This window comes from Gobio gobio (assembly GCF_949357685.1).
Source record: "Gobio gobio genome assembly, chromosome: 3".
Classification (NCBI taxonomy): Eukaryota; Metazoa; Chordata; class Actinopteri; order Cypriniformes; family Gobionidae; genus Gobio; species Gobio gobio.
In genome coordinates, this window is record NC_137099.1 from 44,266,902 (window position 1) to 44,285,998 (window position 19,097).

The following is a 19,097-nucleotide window of genomic DNA, read 5'->3' on the forward strand; positions in this document are numbered from 1 at the left end:
TGTTTTTTTTTTTGTGCACTTTGTAATGCATCGTATTATGATTTTTAATTGTTACAAATGACACTATTTCCTGTGACTATATTGCAGTGTAGGTGATAAATATTTTTTTGCTCCAGAATGTTTTTTAATGCGTCAAGTTAAGGCAAGAACAATACAAGGCTGTTCGTATATTGTGCATTTACATTCATAGTCTTCAACTTGAAAACTGGAAAATGAGAGATTATGGATATTATGAACTTGCAAACATTTAGTTTTGGATTAAGTTCTTTGAATTAAGACAATCAGAAATGTACCAAAGCTTTGCATGAAAATGGCATGTATATATATATATATATATATATATATATATATATACACACACACATACATGTAAAATATGAATTGTTGCAGTATAGGCTACACACACACATATATTGATTTAGTAATATAATACTGTATTATAAATTATTCAAAGTATTGGACATAAATGGCTCATGTTTTTATATGTTAGAAAAAAATATCAGGGAGATGAAACTGGACCAAAAAGAGCATCGGATCAGTTTGTGATTTTACAAACTCGTTGATCACATACCGGTAATTCAAATCATTAGACTTTGTATAATCTGTCTGTAGGCTGTCAGTGTGACATGATGTTACTGTTAATGACAGATAAGACATAGCATATGTTCATTGTCCTATTATTCAGTTGTATTGTGTTCACAATTACAGTAGGCTTACGTACTTATTAAATGTCATGTATAAGCATTTATGAATAGCGTTTTTGTGCATTTTCAGTAAGGCGAGTGAGAAGACAAAAACTGTAATGAAACTGCAGAATGTCGCAAACTTTGGACCAGAAATGTCCAGTGAGATTTTGAAACACCCAGTACTCTGCAAGAGAATGATCCAGAAGCTTCAGAACGACGAAACCAGCGCAGGACAGCACTGCCAACCAAAGATAGCGCATGGACTCCGTATCTCCGTGGCGCATCTGCACTTGGGCGCCTTTGAATACGGCGCAGGCGATGTGACAACCCAGAGCTACCTCAAACCCTCGGTCGTGAAAGAGCGCCAGTCCATAGCTGAGGATAGAGCACGATTCGACCATTAAAGCGTAACGAGATGACCAGCCTTTGTCGATGACATTACACCACACCAGCACCCACGCAAAAATAGGTAAAGTGAACCACTGGTCCAAAACAGAGGGCGCGCGCCGCAAGGTGGCCAAGCGGATCCACTGCACCGGTCCATATGCGACTGCCATGAGCGCAAACACGTCTTTGGTGTAAGCGGCTGCTCTGCCGTCTTTACTGTCTGACCTCCGTTGCAAGATCCAGTAGATTCCCAATAACATGTATCCTGAATTTATCAGACAGTTGAACGGCATTGCCAAAAAGGCAGGAAGATCGTCTACTTTCTTCTCCGCATAGTGATCATAAGTGACATCCACCAAAACTTTGTCGAAAATGTGAGTGTTTGCAAGCGCTATGCAAAGCAGGAAGGGTACGAGAACGTGGGCGACCGCAGACATAGTCATTTTCAGATAAAAGAGACACAATCCCGTTTAAAGCGACAGCAAGAAAACATGTGGGATATTGTGTACAAGAAAGCAGTGTTTGTTTTCCGCGATCTAGATCACATGACTACCACTGTACTGTTTCATTGGTTGCACAGTGAACTTGGAACTCTCTGAATTAGCATCTACTCTTAGGCCTACTATTTTTTTAGCCTTTTCCCTGATGACTTTTGCCACAATATGCAACAGAGCACACTACAAGAAATACACTATATTACAGGTATACTTTCACCAGACTGTGATAAAGATGATAAAATACATTTACAATTTTTTTTATTAAAAATGGAAATAAGCATATCATCTCTTTATTTTTGGTATAATAACTATGCTACTCTGAATAATGGTCGCCATGATTTTGGCAAGCAAATCCCTAAACCTACCAATAACTTATCCCTGAAACCAGAGAAAAATGATAGGCTATGTGAATAAGAATGGTGTACAAGCCCCTAACCCTTGTTAGACCTAAGCCTAAACTAGACATTAACTAATGTGTCCCTCAAATCTGATTGGTTGATTTAAATGTTATTCTAGGATGAATCCTATTATCCAGAATGTTGTTGGTTAAATCACTGAAATTACATAGGCCAAGTCAATGTGGCCATATGACAAAAAAAAAAAATGTTTTAACCAAAAGTACATTATATGGGTAGTTGACAAAATAAGCAGTAAAATATATATATATATATTTTGACGAAAAAAAATCCATATTGTTATGTAGTGTGAAGTCTGATGAGAAAATATAAGGGGTCACTAACTTTGTCAATTCTTTCACTGTTTTTTGAACATTAAATGTGTCCTATGGTGTGGCACAAAGAATTAAGAATGCAGGGGTGTTGCACCAAAGAACAACAGAAATTAACACTTTTATAGTGGTTCCAAAAAACTTTTCTGAGACTAAATCTTACCATGTCATGGGCTTCATAGTAACATGACCTTGAATGGGGTACTTATTAAACGTTTCAGTGGAATTGCCCGATTTAAAATCAGGAAATGGTGTCACACTGGAGGACATGGTTTTCTGTGACAAAATGTATCAAGTTCCTACGCTTTTAGAAATATGTGGATGAAAAAAAAAGATTGCCATTTACTAAAATACATTGTAAACTTATGCCTGAGGTATTTATTAACATGCTTTTCCTTTTAATTGATATAAGTTGTAATTTACTGAACCATGCTTGAATAATAATAATATTCATTTGGTGGGTGTTCATGTCATTATATAAATATATATATGAAGACTTCAGATGCAAAAGCCTCTAAGTCCGTCTGCCGTTTTTCTTTAAAATAGGCAGTTTCGTCAGGCTTCTATGTATAGGTTTCTACCGAAGTACCGGTACTTCTGAATGGGCTGAGGCTAGGATTTAGTGGGTTTGAAGTGAAAGTATTTCATGAATGTATACTATATGCAGAGCATTCACTCAGTATCGTTATGTCATTTTTGACCGAAGTGGCTTTTAGAGGCTTTTGTATCTGAACTCTTCATAAAATCCTTATAAATCCTGAACATCTGAAAACATCATGGGGCCTTTGAATATTGTCGTGGACAATGGGGACCTTGGTGTCAAAAAGATTTGGAACCACTGCAGTGTATTGTTGTGTATACAGTAAGCAAACATGTTTGGTGTGGGTGTGTATGAGCACATGTGTGACAGAAGTCTATAGATGTGCACATACACATAAATGAGGGACATCATTTACAATCAAGGATGTAGTCCAAAGATGAAGCAGAAAGTCCCCAAAGGAATTTCTCAGATCACTGGACTTTCCTGTTTGTCAAGTTTACCTGGCCAATGTTACTTCTAGCTTGCCAGTTCCTCCTCCAAAGACAGAAAGACTCTTTGGCATTTCCAGTCAGGTCCAAACAATGTTTAAATGTTTCCTGCTTACATGCAGTACGGTAAAGATGTTTGGTTATGATAAGTAACATAATATCAAGACACATTCTGACACATTTCCTTACTCCATATGTTTCATTTGCACCCAATTTGGTCTGTCGCTATAATTATTGTGAACTGCACATGTTGAAATATAAATGATCTACAGTCAAAATAAAAACATTTAACATTTAATGCAAAAAGACACACATTAATAACATGTTTGCACGTTTAATTGAATAGGCTATAGGAGGAAGAAAAGGTATTGTGAAATAAGATTTAGAAAACAGGTTTTGGCAGTACAGCAATGCTAGACTATAAAAGGAAGTTAAAAGACAGAGAAGGCAGTGACTAAGAGAGGGAAGCACAGAAACAAGGTGCTCAGCACAGGTTGCACAACTGTTTTGCAAGAGCTATAGACTCTGAATTGAAGAAAGGGGAAAATAAGTTTTAGCACACTTCAAAATGATTAAGCAATAAGAAATGCAGGATATGTAAAGGATAACCGGAAATGAGAGACTATGGAGGAACAAACAGCAAAGGTATGAAAAGATTGTTAAAGATAAGATAAAATTCATTTTCAAAAACACATTTAACTTCTTAAAGAGCACAAAAAGATCAAATATACAATGTTTCTATGATATATAAGAGTAAATATGTTCGCTAGTATTGTACAATCTACAAAATATATAGTAGTAAGTTTGAAGGAATAGTGCTTCAAAAGGTGAATGATCGCATAGTCATTCATTTTCTTTTTTTCATGCAGAGCGATGTGAGGGATGATCAGCAGAATGAAATCCCACTACTGGAGTCCATGCTGCTGAGACTTATGAGTCCAAAAAAACTTCCAAAAAGAAGTGCTTTCAAATCACAGGAAGGTCCAGATGCAACCTGCCAAAGTGTGTTTTACCATTCTCTGGAGTCGGAAGAACGTATAGCAAATGAAGACGGGAACGATTTGGATAGCACAGTCAGATCTGATGGTGATGAGGAACTACCAACAAGGAGTTCTAATACAGAAGATGGATATGAAGGGGTTGAAGAGTTTCATAAATGTGAGAGTAAGAGTTCTCCTCCTGTCTCTTTATCCACACAAACACAGGCAGCAGAATCTAGTCGGGGGCCAAAAGAAGGTGAATTGTTGGAGGACAAAAATAACAAAGAGCCTAGCGCGGAGGAGCACACGGATAGAGCTGCATCATTGCTTAACAATCCGTCTCAACAATCATCGGCACACACGTCTCACCTCTCGATGTCCTCAGAGAGATGTGACACCACACAGATGGAGCTTAAGCATGAACAACTAGATGATGGTCCCTCAAAAACAGTCGGTATGGACACAAGCAGTGTTCCAACCCATCAAACTGATGTGAACGTTACAAGCAGGACAGCAAGATCCGCTTCAGATCCAGTAGTCCAGAAGCGTAAGGAAGAGAGACCCCTCTCAGCTCCAAGTATTTCAAACCTACAGGAATGTGAAAACATGGCAAATACTATGAAAAGGTTCAGCAAAGCTGCCATGAGTTTCGGGGGGATGGAACAGGAGAACTCGGTCGCCAAAATGCAAAAGAAGGGAGTGAAAAACAAGATGAAGAATCTTACTCATAAACTGATGGAAAAGTTGAAAGAAAAACATGATTTTGACCACGCCGACAGCAAGGGCATCCAAGACAGTGGGGAAGAAGAAGCAAAATGTGTATGTTTATTTCCTTATACTTTTATTCTCCTACATCTAAAATATGACAGTTCTTTAACTTTAATGAATGTGGGAACTGAAAATTAACTTTTGTGCTAGCTTATTTTAACTATTTCACTTTTCCCTGGGCTCTTTTTTCAAACGTAAATGCACCATGCAGCTAAATTCCATGGAGATGGAGAGGGAGGTCGAGGCTTCAGAAGTTCCACCACCACTTCCGCCAAAAAAGGGGAAATATGTTTTCTTAGAGAGGTGGGATATGCTAAATATATTGAATTGTGTTATTTTGATATTATTTATATACTATTATTGTATTTATTAATATTTTGTGAATTTGCTTTTATTTTTATATTTAAGTTTTAATTTGAATCTTAATTTTTTTATTTTAATCTTAAAGTTTTAGTATTTTTGTTATGTGCTTTTGCCATTTTTTGAATAATTCTTGTTTTTATTTCAGGTTTAGTTTTAGTAATTGTAATGCTTAAACGTATACTATGTCAGAGTTAGTTAACAAAGTAATATTTAAAAAAAAATTATCTTATATTTGTATTATTTCAGCTTTAATTTTAGTTTTAGTTCACTATTACAACACTGATAACTACAAAATTTACAAAAAAATTCAGTTGATGAACAGTCAAATTATAGGCCACACTGAAAAAATGGGAAAACATATATTGCATATCATATTATTTGCAATCTATTCAATTCAATTCAAATTTATTTGTATAGCGCTTTTCACAATACACATTGTTTCAAAGCAGCTTTACAGAAAGTGCATTTCATAGATGTACAGTAAAAATTTTAGAAAGACAATGTTAAAGAATAATGTTCGAAAAAGTTAATCAATCGTGTATTAATTTAGGCCATAACAACGCTGGCGTTGAGTCGTCTCTTCACAGGCGTGGAGTCGTCTCATCACAGGTGTTGGGGCATCTGAAGTCTCCATGAGAGGCTGGATACAAACTGGAGCTGATGAACTATTTACCTCGGGACTGGTGTCCCGAGATAACAACAGAAAAGCAGATGTGAAATGATTAGCGTAGCTGCTGTTCAGAATATTATATTAATGCTTTTGATCCGATTTAACTGTAGTATAAAAAGATAATTATAATGTGAATGCTTGGCTAAAGAGATGCGTCTTTAATCTAGTTTTAAACTGGGACAGCGAGTCTGAACCTCGAACAATATCAGGAAGACTATTCCAGAGTTTAGGAGCTAAATGTGAAAAAGCCCTCCCTCCTTTAGTGGACTTAGATATCCTAGGAATGACCAGAAGCCTAGAGTTTAGTGATCTTAAAGAGCGCGATGGATTGTAGGGCGATAGAAGATCCGTTAGATACACTGGAGCTAAACCATTTAGGGCTTTATAGGTTAGTAGCAATAGTTTGTAATTGATACGGAACTTCACAGGTAACCAGTGTAGAGATGATAAAATTGGTGTTATATGATCATATTTTCTTGACCTAGTAAGAACTCTAGCAGCTGCGTTTTGGACTAACTGTAGTTTGTTTATTGAGGATGCAGGACAACCAGCTAATAAAGCATTACAGTAATCTAATCTCGAGGTCATGAATGCATGAACTAACTTTTCTGCATCAGAAATAGATAGCATGTTACGTAGCTTAGCAATGTTTCTAAGATGGAAAAATGCCGTTCTTGTAACATATGAAATATGATTTTCGAATGTCAGGTTGCGGTCTAATATAACACCCAGGTCTTTTACTGTAGTGGATAAAGTGACAGGAAATCCTTCCAAGGTAAAATTGTATTGCAAGAGGTTTTGTGGGCAGTTTTTTGGACCAATAAGTAACACCTCCGTTTTATCTGAATTTAATAGCAGAAAATTACACGTCATCCAGTATTTAATATCTTCAACACACGCTGTCAGTTTAGATAATTTAGCGTTTTCATCCGGTCGTGATGAAATATATAATTGAGTGTCATCAGCATAACAGTGGAAATTAATTCCATGTTTTCTTATAATATTACCAAGTGGCAGCATATATATAGAGAATAGCAGAGGGCCTAACACGGATCCTTGCGGCACCCCATAGTCTACTGACGTCATCTTTGATTTTTCCCCATTTCTATGTAACAAAATTGTGTTTCTCTTCTAAACTTGATTTCTATGATTTCTTTGATTTCGATTAATGTAATTCTCTAAAATGTGCACGGGGTTGAAGGTGAAAAAATGATGAAAACGATGCCATGTAAACAACAAAAATGTGAATTTGTGAAAATGATGACGTCATGCGCATGCGTAGTACGTATTACCGGGGTGTTTCTTGACAAAGTGACATCTCCAAATACTGGCCTTACATGCATGATACAGCCCTTTTAGTCATTTTTTGTCCGTGTGAACGGGGATCGTTTTGACAACATTATTGTCTGTTCATATACATCGTTGTTGTGTAAACATACCCAAAATCACACATTAGCTGTCCTAAATAAACAGATACGAACCAGCTAATCAAGGTCTTCAGGATTACTAAACCTTGAGCTGTTTTGGAGCTACACTCTGCAGGACAGTGGCCTCCGAAGGCCTTTTGCATGAAGCTAGCTGAACAAACTCTGAGTTTCAGAGTAGGTTTAGAGTTGACAAATTCAGATAAATCTAACCTGGTTTAGATCAAGGTATAAACGTTCTCTGTCAACTCAGGTTTAATACAGAGTTTGCAATTAACTCTGAAGCGCATGCACCTTATGAAAAAACACCTTATCAAAAACACCTTATGATGACAAAAAGAAGGAGGACCGTGACGTCGCCCGGTATGGCGCAGCCGGGGCCCCACCCTGGAGCCAGGCCTGGGGTTGGGGCTCGTATGCGAGCGCCTGGTGGCCGGGCCTTCCCCCACGGGGTCCGGCCGGGCTCAGCCCGAAGGAGCGACGTGGGGACACCTTCCCGTGGGCCCACCACTCACGGGAGGGACCGTAAGGGGCCGGTGCAAAGCGAATCGGGCAGCAGTCGAAGGCGGGGGCCTAGACGACCCGATCCCTGGACACGGAAACTGGCTCTTGGGACATGGAATGTCACCTCACTGGCGGGGAAAGAGCCTGAGCTTGTGCGTGAGGTTGAGAGGTTCCGACTAGAGATAGTCGGAATCACCTCCACGCATGGCTTGGGCTCTGGAACCACACTCCTCGAGAGGGGATGGACTCTTTACCACTCTGGAGTTGCCCATGGTGAGAGGCGGCGGGCTGGTGTGGGTTTGCTTATAGCCCCCCAGCTCTGCTGCCATGTGTTGGAGTTTACCCCGGTGAACGAGAGGGTCGTTTCCCTGCGGCTTCGGCTCGGGGATAGGTCTCTCACTGTTGTGTGTGCCTACGGGCCGAACGGCAGTGCAGAGTACCCGACCTTCTTGGGGTCTCTGGGAGGGGTGCTGGAGAGTGCTCCGACTGGGGACTCCGTCGTTCTACTAGGGGACTTCAACGCCCACGTGGGCAATGACAGTGAAACCTGGAGGGGCGTGATTGGGAGGAACGGCCCCCCTGATCTGAACCCGAGTGGTGTTCAGTTATTGGACTTCTGTGCTAGTTACAGTTTGTCCATAACGAACACCATGTTCAAGCATAAGGGTGTCCATCAGTGCACATGGCACCAGGACACCCTAGGTCGTAGGTCAATGATCGACTTTGTGGTCGTTTCATCTGATCTGCGGCCGTATGTCTTGGACACTCGGGTGAAGAGAGGGGCGGAGCTGTCAACTGATCACCACCTGGTGGTGAGTTGGATCCGATGGCGGGGGAGGAAGCTGGATAGACTCGGTAGACCCAAACGTACTGTGAGGGTCTGCTGGGAACGTTTGGCCGAGTCTCCTGTCAGAGAGATCTTCAACTCCTGCCTCCGGCAGAGCTTCGACCGGATCCCGAGGGAGGCTGGAGATATTGAGTCCGAGTGGACCATGTTCTCCACCTCCATTGTCAAAGCGGCTGCTCGGAGCTGTGGACGCAAGGTCTCCGGTGCCTGTCGAGGCGGCAATCCCCGAACACGGTGGTGGACACCGGAAGTAAGGGATGCCGTCAAGCTGAAGAAGGAGTCCTATCGGGCCTGGCTGGCTTGTGGGACTCCTGAGGCAGCTGACAGGTACCGACAGGCTAAACGGACTGCAGCCCGGGTGGTCGTGGAGGCAAAAACTCGGGCCTGGGAGGAGTTCGGTGAGGCCATGGAAAAAGACTATCGGCTGGCCTCGAAGAGATTCTGGCAAACCGTCCGGCGCCTCAGGAGGGGGAAGCAGTGCCCTACCAACGCTGTTTACAGTGGCGATGGGCGGCTGTTGACCTCGACTGGGGATGTTGTCGGAAGGTGGAAGGAATACTTCGAGGATCTCCTCAATCCCGCCGTCACGTCTTCCATTGAGGAAGCAGAGGCTGGGGGCTCAGAGGAGGACTCGTCCATCACCCGGGCTGAAGTCACCGAGGTGGTCAAGAAACTCCTTGGTGGCAAGGCACCGGGGGTGGATGAGATCCGCCCTGAGTACCTCAAGTCTCTGGATGTTGTGGGGCTGTCTTGGCTGACACGCCTCTGCAGCATCGCGTGGCGGTCGGGGACAGTGCCTCTGGGATGGCAGACCGGGGTGGTGGTCCCTCTTTTTAAGAAGGGGGACCGGAGGGTGTGTTCCAACAATAGGGGGATCACACTTCTCAGCCTCCCCGGGAAAGTCTATGCCAGGGTACTGGAGAGGAGAATCCGGCCGATAGTGGAACCTCGGATTCAGGAGGAACAGTGTGGTTTTCGTCCTGGTCGCGGAACACTGGACCAGCTCTATACCCTCTACAGGGTGCTGGAGGGTTCATGGGAGTTTGCCCAACCAGTCCACATTTGTTTTGTGGATTTGGAGAAGGCATTCGACTGTGTCCCTCGCGGCGTCCTGTGGAGGGTGCTGGGGGAATATGGGGTCCGGGGTCCTTTACTGAGGGCTGTCCGGTCCCTGTATGACCGAAGCAGGAGTTTGGTCCGCATTGCCGGCAGTAAGTCAGACTTGTTCCCGGTGCATGTTGGACTCCGGCAGGGCTGCCCTTTGTCGCCGGTTCTGTTCATAATTTTTATGGACAGAATTTCTAGGTGCAGCCAAGGGCCGGAGGGTGTCAGGTTTGGGGACCACACGGTTTCGTCTCTGCTCTTTGCGGATGACGTTGTCGTGTTGGCCCCTTCTAACCAGGACCTTCAGCATGCATTGGGACGGTTTGCAGCCGACTGTGAAGCGGCTGGGATGGGGATCAGCACCTCCAAATCCGAGGCCATGGTCCTCAGTCGGAAAAGGGTGGCTTGCCCACTCCAGGTTGGTGGAGAGTTCCTGCCCCAAGTGGAGGAGTTTAAGTATCTAGGGGTCTTGTTCACGAGTGAGGGGAGGATGGAACGGGAGATTGACAGACGGATCGGTGCAGCTTCTGCAGTAATGCGGTCGATGTACCGGTCTGTCGTGGTGAAGAAAGAGCTAAGCCGTAAGGCGAAGCTCTCGATTTACCGGTCAATCTACGTTCCTACTCTCACCTATGGTCATGAGCTTTGGGTCATGACCGAAAGGACAAGATCCCGGATACAGGCGGCCGAAATGAGCTTTCTCCGCAGGGTGGCTGGGCGCTCCCTTAGAGATAGGGTGAGAAGCTCAGTCACTCGGGAGGAACTCGGAGTAGAGCCGCTGCTCCTCCACATCGAGAGGGGACAGCTGAGGTGGCTCGGGCATCTGATCCGGATGCCTCCTGAACGCCTTCCCGGGAAGGTGTTTCGGGCATGTCCAACCGGGAGGAGGCCCCGGGGAAGACCAAGGACACGCTGGAGGGACTATGTCTCCCGGCTGGCCTTGGAACGCCTCGGTGTCCCCCCGGAAGAGCTAGAGGAAGTGTCTAGGGAGAGGGAAGTCTGGGCATCTCTGCTTAGACTGCTGCCCCCGCGACCCGGCCCCGGATAAGCGGAAGAAGATGGATGGATGGATGGCGCATGCACCTGAAAGTGTGACACGTGCTGCAAACAGCCAAACACAGTGTCTGTTTTATACACTTCTCGCAAGAGAGACGGCCCAATTCACTTCTCTTCTTAAGATTGAGAGATTGTTTTGAAAATGATCATGATATTAAATGCGTTTACAAGGCCGGAATGCAGCTGAAAGAATATCTGACTATATCAATGCATGATGTGAATCAAAGAAATATGCCTAATAATTATAGGTTCACAAAGAGCTCCAATGAATACACGTTGTTTAAAAGCATTATAAATGCATGTATTATGTTTATATTAATATTAGGCTACTTGTCAATTAATATAATAATTATATGATTATATTATATGAATTAAAAGTAATTATAATTAATATAATATAAATATTTTAAAAAATTTGCACCAAAAGATGAGCAATTTGGTCTCTATATTTTTCACTATAAACTGCTTTAATTTGGAACGAGAGATACAGGGAGAGTGGCATCTTATTATCTTATTGCATCTTTTCTTGCAGCTGATTGGTCCAGTTTGCGATCTCTAACCCAGAATAAAACCTGCTTCAGAGCCGTGTAGTGTAAGTTACTATGGTGATGAACACTGCTAAAAACCAATCAACCTTATTGAGCCCGAAAAAACAGAGTTTGCTCAAACTAATCTCGAACTTACTTGGGTAGCAACTGAAACCAACTTCGTGCAACAGGCCACAGGAGCTGAGTTTGACACATGTGAAAGCCTGTACATTTACATTTACATTTATGCATTTAGCAGACGCTTTTATCCAAAGCGACTTACAACTTGGGGGTACAATAAGCGATTGGTTGTGAAGAGTCGAGTGAGCGCAACAAGTGCCTGAAATACTTGGTCCGTGTACATTTCTCAGTGTAGCACAGGCTAGAGTAGGGCGGGAAAGAGGAGGAAAAGAGGAAAGGAAAGTTTTTTTTTTTTTTTAGGAGGTTAAGTGCTCACGGAAGAGATGAGTTTTTAGTTGACTTTTGAATGTTGTCAATGAATCCGCATTTCGGATGGCGGTGGGCAGATCATTCCACCAGCTGGGAACGTTGAATGAAAATGTTCTGGAGAGGGATTTTTTGCCTCTCTGTGATGGTACCACAAGCCTTCGCTCCTTAGCTGAACGAAGGCTTCTGGTGGGGGTGTGACGACGTAGAATCGAGTCAAAGTATGCAGGAGCTGAGTGCGTGGTGGCTCTGTAGGCAAGCGTCAGCGACTTAAACTTGATGCGAGCAGCGAGTGGTAGCCAGTGCAAGACCATGGGTAGACCTGTAGACCATGGGTTCTTAACTATGGCGCTTGAGGTCCACTTTTCTGCAGAGTTTAGCTCCAACCTTGATCAATCTTACCTGTCTGTGTGTGTCTAATCCTGAAAACCTTGATTAGCTTGTTTAGGTGTGTTGGATTTGAATTAAATGTGCGTTCACCCCATGTCATATTTACTGCAATTAGTGATTTCAACTTGTAAAAGTGTTCACGTTCTCGTAGAGCTTGGAATTACAGCTTGTAAGAGGGAATTTTTTGAGAGCTCCTGTTTTTACCATGTGACCACTACCTGACCGCTGCAGATTCATTTAGGCATTGATAGTGGTGCCACAGAAAAGCATAATTCCCAATCCTAGATCATGAACAGCTCAGAGTTGAGATATAAATGTAGATATACTTGTCTATATGCACATTCTATATATAATGCACATTATATGCACATTCCTTTTTTTTTCATTTGAAACTTTTTTTCTTTTTTTTTTATAAAAAGGACTTCCTTATTTGTAGCATTATCAAGTTCACCTATTTATAACTCATTTCTAGTTCTGTGACATTCCTTTTATGTGACGTAATGGAACAAATCGAACACATACAGTGGCAAGAAAAAGTATGTGAACTACTTGCAGAATCTGTGAAAATGTGAATCATTTTAACTAAATAAATAGGACAGTACTAAATAAAAAAAAACATGCATTTTGCATGATGTTAACATGCATTTTGCTCTTTTATTTAGTTACAATTATTCACATTTTCACAGATTCTGCAAGTGGTTCACATACTTTTTCTTGCCACTTTACATCCATGTTATAGATCTGCTATTGCTGGCCCTTAAAAACTGCTGAATGATTAAGTCCACATAAACAGAACCTCCTCAACAGGAAAAACCTTTTAAAGTGTACGGGAAAAAATCTGTCAATGGATAAACAGGGGAAATAGGCTAGCCTCTGGTGATATCTCAAGTCCACTTTTAAAATCACAGTCATTTTTTGAGGGAACAAAAAATGGTAACACTTTATTTTCGATAGTCCACTTTAGACCAGTGTTTCCCAACCCTGTTCCTGGAGGCACACCATGGATGCATCTCAATCAGCTCCCTAGTTATGTAGTCAGGGCATTGTTCAGGGAGTCGGCCATTTTGAGGGCTGCTTCAATCGCAAATTTCTTCTAATGCACTGAAACATTCGCTCCCTAAAATGTACCACAATGCACCTTGAAAACCAAGGAGCATCAATGCTCACTATGTTCCCTTAACAGAAACGACCTGGGGAGCTGATTGAGACGCATCCCAATACTATGGTGCTTCTCATTTCTTATTCGTGCATCGTCATTTCCTTTCCTCACTTCCTTTCCTCGTGTCTCAGCTCCACTATATAGGATGTAAGGGAAGGATGCAAGTAAAGAAAAATAAGGACAGAGGAATCGAAGGAAATCTTATTTGTACATTGGAATATTCTTGATCACTCATCAGCTTGATTCAACTCTTCAGCTCATTAGAAGAGAGTCCAAGACCTGAAAGGAATTGGTCAGATAAGGGAGACGTCCAAAATGTGTACTGTTGGTGTGCCTCCAGGAACAGGGTTGGGAAACACTGCTTTAGACATTCTGCTTAAAGGCACAATATGTAAGATTTTTGGATTAAAATATCCGAAAACCGCTAGGGCAATGTTAAAGTCCCAGTGAACCGGAAGTTGAAACTGATTTAAAAAAAAAAAAAAAAAATCAAATCACTTTATTGTCACACAGCCATGTACACAAGTGCAACAGCAGGTGAAATTCTTGGTGCAGTTCCGAGCAACATAGTAGTCACGACATGACATGCGACATGACATGATTTTATTTCAGTGCTGTGACGTATTTCCAAGTGAAACGGAATATTGAATAGAGGGCAGGGTTTCACTTCAGTGCTCCACTTCTCCATCTCGCTCATAGCAGACTACGGTTGGAGGGGAGTGGTTAAGGATATTCAAACCCAAGCCGGCGCATAGTCGTCATTGGAAAGGGAACGACATTCAAGACTGGAAGTTACTTTTCAGATTTTGATTAAATATTACCACGGCAAACAATTTTTTTTATGTGTGTTAACTTGCACGGATTAATTTTTTCACCCTAAGACCTGTAATGTGGGCTAACAAAGTAAATAAGATCGATTTTGATTTCATGAGGACTTTAAATATTTTTACTTGTGTACTTACATTATCCCAAATGTTTCCAAGAATGTTTAAATCCAGAGAAATAAGCAATTTTAACCAGGACACGGGCCGTGTACGTGCGTTGCCTATCAATGATACCATACCCATGTTACCCTCGAGTTCTGATTTAAAAAAAAATATATTTTTTAGAAACACCAAAAATGCTTTAATCTGTGTTTTATTGGACAGTTGAGCAACTATTTGGATACATTCATCAACATAAAACAAATCATTGTTATATAGCTTGGCGAAATCAAGACGTCATCAAGCTACGCTTTTGTTTAGAATAAGCGACTTCTAGCGGCGAAAAATTACTTATTGTGGCTTTATATCTGCTAACACTTTATTTTGATGCTCCCAAACAGACATTCTACTGACTATAATTAACTTTACAAGTACATGTGAACTTATTACTTTACCCTTAACCCTAACCAGTATATAAATACTAATACCAATGAGAGTTGACATATATCAATGAGAGTTAGTTGACGTGTAGTTGAGTTAGGAGGAACATCTAAAGTGGACTATCAAAATAAAGTGTAACCCAACAAAGGTTTGAATCTATAGTAAAACTTTACAATAAGGTCCCATTTGTTAATGTTAGTTAATTAACTACAAATGAGCAATACATTTGTTACATTTATCTTTGTTTACTTTAGTTAATAAAAATACAATCTAATGTATCTTTTCAGAACATTTACCTTAAAGGACTTCAAACTCAATCTTGAACCGATCAACTTAATGGATGAAATATTCACAGGAAAGGAATGGCTGAATTACCTGCCCAGCAAAACTAGTCCAGCAGAGAAAGACACTAGTGATCAACCAATGGCATATGATGTTCTTCAAACAGAAAAAGATACTCAGCTCAATATTCCGCGATTGACATCGCAGCAGGACCAATCAGAGGACACAAAGAACAATCAAGATCATGTTAGTGATGCTCAACTGGACAATGCAGCAAAAGTGAACAGTGACTTGGATGCAAATACTTTTGCTATTCCTAAGACACTGCTAACAAATAATGCAATAAAACAAATGGTATCTGGGATAGACTGTGCGCCAAAGAAATCAGATGTCTATGATTGTTTGAACATGTATATTATCCCCAAACATGATTTACCATTAATGAAAAGAAAGTCATTGGATGATCCGCTGATGGACTTTTCAGCAGTCAAGGTGGGGAATACTTATATTTCTGTCTTTAAAGTATATGTTAATATGTGAAAGACTATGTGAATATGTGAATTTGAACAGTAACTTGATATAAAGTGGAATAAATGACAAATAATATTTTATATTTAAAATATTTTTCGAAATATTTTTTTCTCTCTCAGTCATCTGAATTGCTGGACAACTCTGCTCTCAAAAGTCGAATTCGTCTCAGCAAAAAGAGACCCCACACACCACCCAAAAAAGGTGAGAAAATGCTCTGGAGAGTTGAGTGGCGTGAATGTAAATGAGAGAAATGAACATGTGCAGACCTCTGACATTTGTTGCATTCATTTTTTTCTCTCAGTAAAAAAAGAAAAGACAAACGCCATATTCTACAAGATTCCCGAAGACATCCTGAATGAATCCCCTGTCAGTGCATCTCTACCATTTAACAGCATCCCGTTTTCCAAGTCTCCTCCTCATCATTCACCACTATTTCCAGATCACACCTGACCAGTCCCTCTATGAATGCTCTATCATCTAATCTTATCAGGTCAATAAAGTCACATGCAGTAGACATTAATCTGCGAAACCCACCGCAAAGCACAAATCAATCGTAGATTCGTAGCATTCTGGCAGGACATGTTAGTCAAGCTCGCATCAGATGACTGTCAGCTGATAGGGATACAATGCCTATCACAGCATGCATATATATGAGCTCCTTCAGTACTATCAGCAGCTATTGCGTTTCTCCGGAGCTCATGTACCCTCCTCCATCCCCAGCTCCTCCTCTCGTCACTCAGGATTTGGCATTCTGATTCCCCCTGAATAAGACTTAATTCCCGAATAATGTTGTACATTTTAATATTGACATTAAGTATATCTGCAATACATTGTTGGTTCTGTTCTGTTTACCCTATAGGGTTCTGGCCCAAAACAGAACCATACCGCCAATCCAAACTATATGCAAATTGTCAATCATCTTTGACGATAGTGGTCCTGAAATAGAGAAAGACCCCATTGTATTAAAACAATTTCATTATTTAATCAAGTAATGAGATCATTGTATTAATGTTATTTCTGGTTTTCTACTTCCTTAGCCGATTAAAGGACACCTTGACTGTAAAGACTGGATAATTCAAAAATGAAAAATCACTTTACTGAAATGACAGTGAGTTTGGATTGCACTGATTTATGAAGGATGGATAATGGTGGATAATGGTGATCATGTCCTATTTTAATATTTGCTAGAAAAGAACACCTTTTTCATTCACCCTAACAATTCTTTTTATAATAAAAGTCATAAATAGGATGATTTATCATGTTAATAGGCAAAATTAAATTTTGTATTAAAAACTAACACACCTGTTCATTCATAACTGCTGATTAACTGTAAAGCACAGTAAATCATAGTCTTTTTCCATATTATAATGCGATTTATTATGTGAAATATTAGATTTTGTGTGTGCATCGTTTTGCTGGCTTTTCGATTTCACTAACGAACTGTAAATCAACAAGCTATTATTGTGTTTTCCCTTCCATCCCTTTGCCTTTTATCCTACTCCATGAATTCAGTTTTGTGCCTAGTGTGAGAATTCTATCTAATGAAGTTCTACAGTATTTAAAACATAACTAAAGGATGACTTTGAAGTATTCAAGTATAGTACTTAATCAGATAAACAATAAATACATAAAATCAACTGATCATTTGATTAGGAAAGTTTTTTATTGTTGTTTTAAGGAAGAATAGTTTTTTTTGCATAATTTTATTCAGAAAGTTTTATGATACTCAGATAAAACTGCTCCATCTACTCCGGGTCTACTTTCAGCCTTTCACTTTGTTTGAAGGCGCAGATGTAGTTTTTCTTGACATAACAAGAGTCGTCGTTCCACCTGCCAACCTCTGAAAATATGACGGACAGTGAGATTGTTACCTTTATCTATCAGTGTGTTTTACCAAACATCTAATTGTCCTCACAGCATCAATCTCACTATAATAAATAGTTTAGCCAAACTTCAAGTTAAAATTGAATGTGATTATCCTAACACATTCAGTTTTTAAAAAAAAAAACAGTTTCCTCTATCTTTCCATCCTTACCTTTCCAGTTCATCTCCACACATTCCTCTGTGCTGGTGTACATGTGGTTGGGCTAAATTTGATAATCCCAGAAGGAACCATCGAGCCAAAAAAAACTTACCAGACTTGGAAAGTGAGAAAGAGTTTTTCTTTTCTTTTTTAAAGAAAAACTGTAAAGAAACAAAGTCAGAAGGTGAAACTAGTGGATGCATGTCAATGAAGAACAGAAAATAAAACAATAACTGAATTATTTCTCTTTGCTCTTCCCATTTGTGAACCTCTTCACACTTCTGTCTTTTTTACCTTAAAGAATTCAAAGCCTCCGAGCCAGAAGCGCAGGTTGTTTGGGTTAAATTTCTTCAGAATGCAGAGCAAGTCATTATTATCCTTTTGCACTGACACCAGATGTGCTCCAGGGGCTTTGCTTCTGCAGCTGAGCTGGATATGAAACAAGTAGAACATTTAATTTTTTTAAATGGTGTAATGAGTTAATAATGTGGAGAATAATACAATTGAAATATATTGAATGTAACAATGTAATAATTATTTAAAAAGTGCTACATCCTACCTTGGCTTCAGTGAAGTATTTGACACAGTAGTGGCCCACTTTGAACCAATCAGTGAAGCCATGCACATCACACGCTTTAGGCATAAAGCAGGGCTCAGTGACATTAGTATGGCCAAAAGCAAAACCTTAATCACAGAGTCACACACATGACTATTGACATTTTAAAAACATTTAGGTGAGTAGTTTTTCTTATCTGTGTAAGGGTAAAACTTGAAATATATCACTCTGTTAATATATCTGTTAATGCTGTCGATACTCATAATAACAGGTCATATCAATGAACATAGAAAATACTTTATAAACATACACAAAATATGTAGTGGTCACATGTTTTTTTAACAATATTTGCCTTGCCTTGTAATAAAAAGGAGTTATTAAAAGGGGGGCACAACAAGGCTAAGGGATAGAGTACAGTCATCTGATTATTAATCCAAAACAAACCTTTTCAAGGTGAAAGTATCCAGCTTATTATGTAGCTACTTGCCACATAAGTAAATAATTGAACACAAAATATTAATTTGACATATTTTTTGAACCTCAAGATGAATCATGGAAAAGACTACAAAAGGATTACCAGTGCCAATGTAAAGCAGATAACGGATTTACAGTCACTGATGTTATATTTAATTGTTGAATTGTTCAGTTATTGAACTGAATCGTCACAACTTAATTGAGCTGAATTATGATACTTAATAACTTCAACAGAATTTGAAATTTTCTCATATTGGATGTATAAAAAGTATAGCCTATTGAAAGTTTGCATCATTAATTCT

The 19,097-nt window shown here is 40.2% G+C and overlaps 2 protein-coding genes across 4 annotated transcripts; one reads left to right on the plus strand and one right to left on the minus strand.

The window, feature by feature from the left end:
• Positions 1-599: 599 nt before the first annotated feature.
• tmem187 (transmembrane protein 187) lies at positions 600-1,605 on the minus strand. The gene has a single exon (XM_079813348.1). The coding sequence runs from the start codon at positions 1,514-1,516 to the stop codon at positions 746-748; it is 771 nt and encodes a 256-aa protein (XP_079669474.1). The 5' UTR covers positions 1,517-1,605; the 3' UTR covers positions 600-745.
• On the plus strand, positions 964-18,322 carry LOC307124283 (uncharacterized protein). Of its 3 annotated transcripts, XM_079813346.1 has the most exons (7): positions 3,776-3,971; positions 4,196-5,125; positions 5,286-5,377; positions 15,217-15,703; positions 15,862-15,943; positions 16,044-16,232; positions 16,780-17,383. In XM_079813346.1, the coding sequence occupies exons 1-6, from the start codon at positions 3,951-3,953 to the stop codon at positions 16,190-16,192; spliced, it is 1,761 nt and encodes a 586-aa protein (XP_079669472.1). In that variant the 5' UTR covers positions 3,776-3,950; the 3' UTR covers positions 16,193-16,232; positions 16,780-17,383. The 3 variants fall into 3 exon arrangements, with proteins under 3 accessions (XP_079669473.1, XP_079669472.1, XP_079669471.1); XM_079813347.1 differs by lacking the exon at positions 3,776-3,971 and adding an exon at positions 964-1,155 and having other exon boundaries at positions 16,044-17,977; XM_079813345.1 differs by having other exon boundaries at positions 16,044-18,322.
• Positions 18,323-19,097: the final 775 nt, after the last annotated feature.

Bases quoted from the DNA above. Each gene is read 5' to 3' on its own strand.
- tmem187 (XM_079813348.1), bottom strand. From the start codon at position 1,516: ATGACTATGTCTGCGGTCGCCCACGTTCTCGTACCCTTCCTGCTTTGC.
- LOC307124283 (XM_079813345.1), top strand. From the start codon at position 3,951: ATGGAGGAACAAACAGCAAAG. The intron at 5,126-5,285 runs GTATGTTTATTT...TGCACCATGCAG, and splicing joins GGGAAGAAGAAGCAAAATGT to CTAAATTCCATGGAGATGGA. The intron at 15,944-16,043 runs GTGAGAAAATGC...TTTTTCTCTCAG, and splicing joins CCACACACCACCCAAAAAAG to TAAAAAAAGAAAAGACAAAC.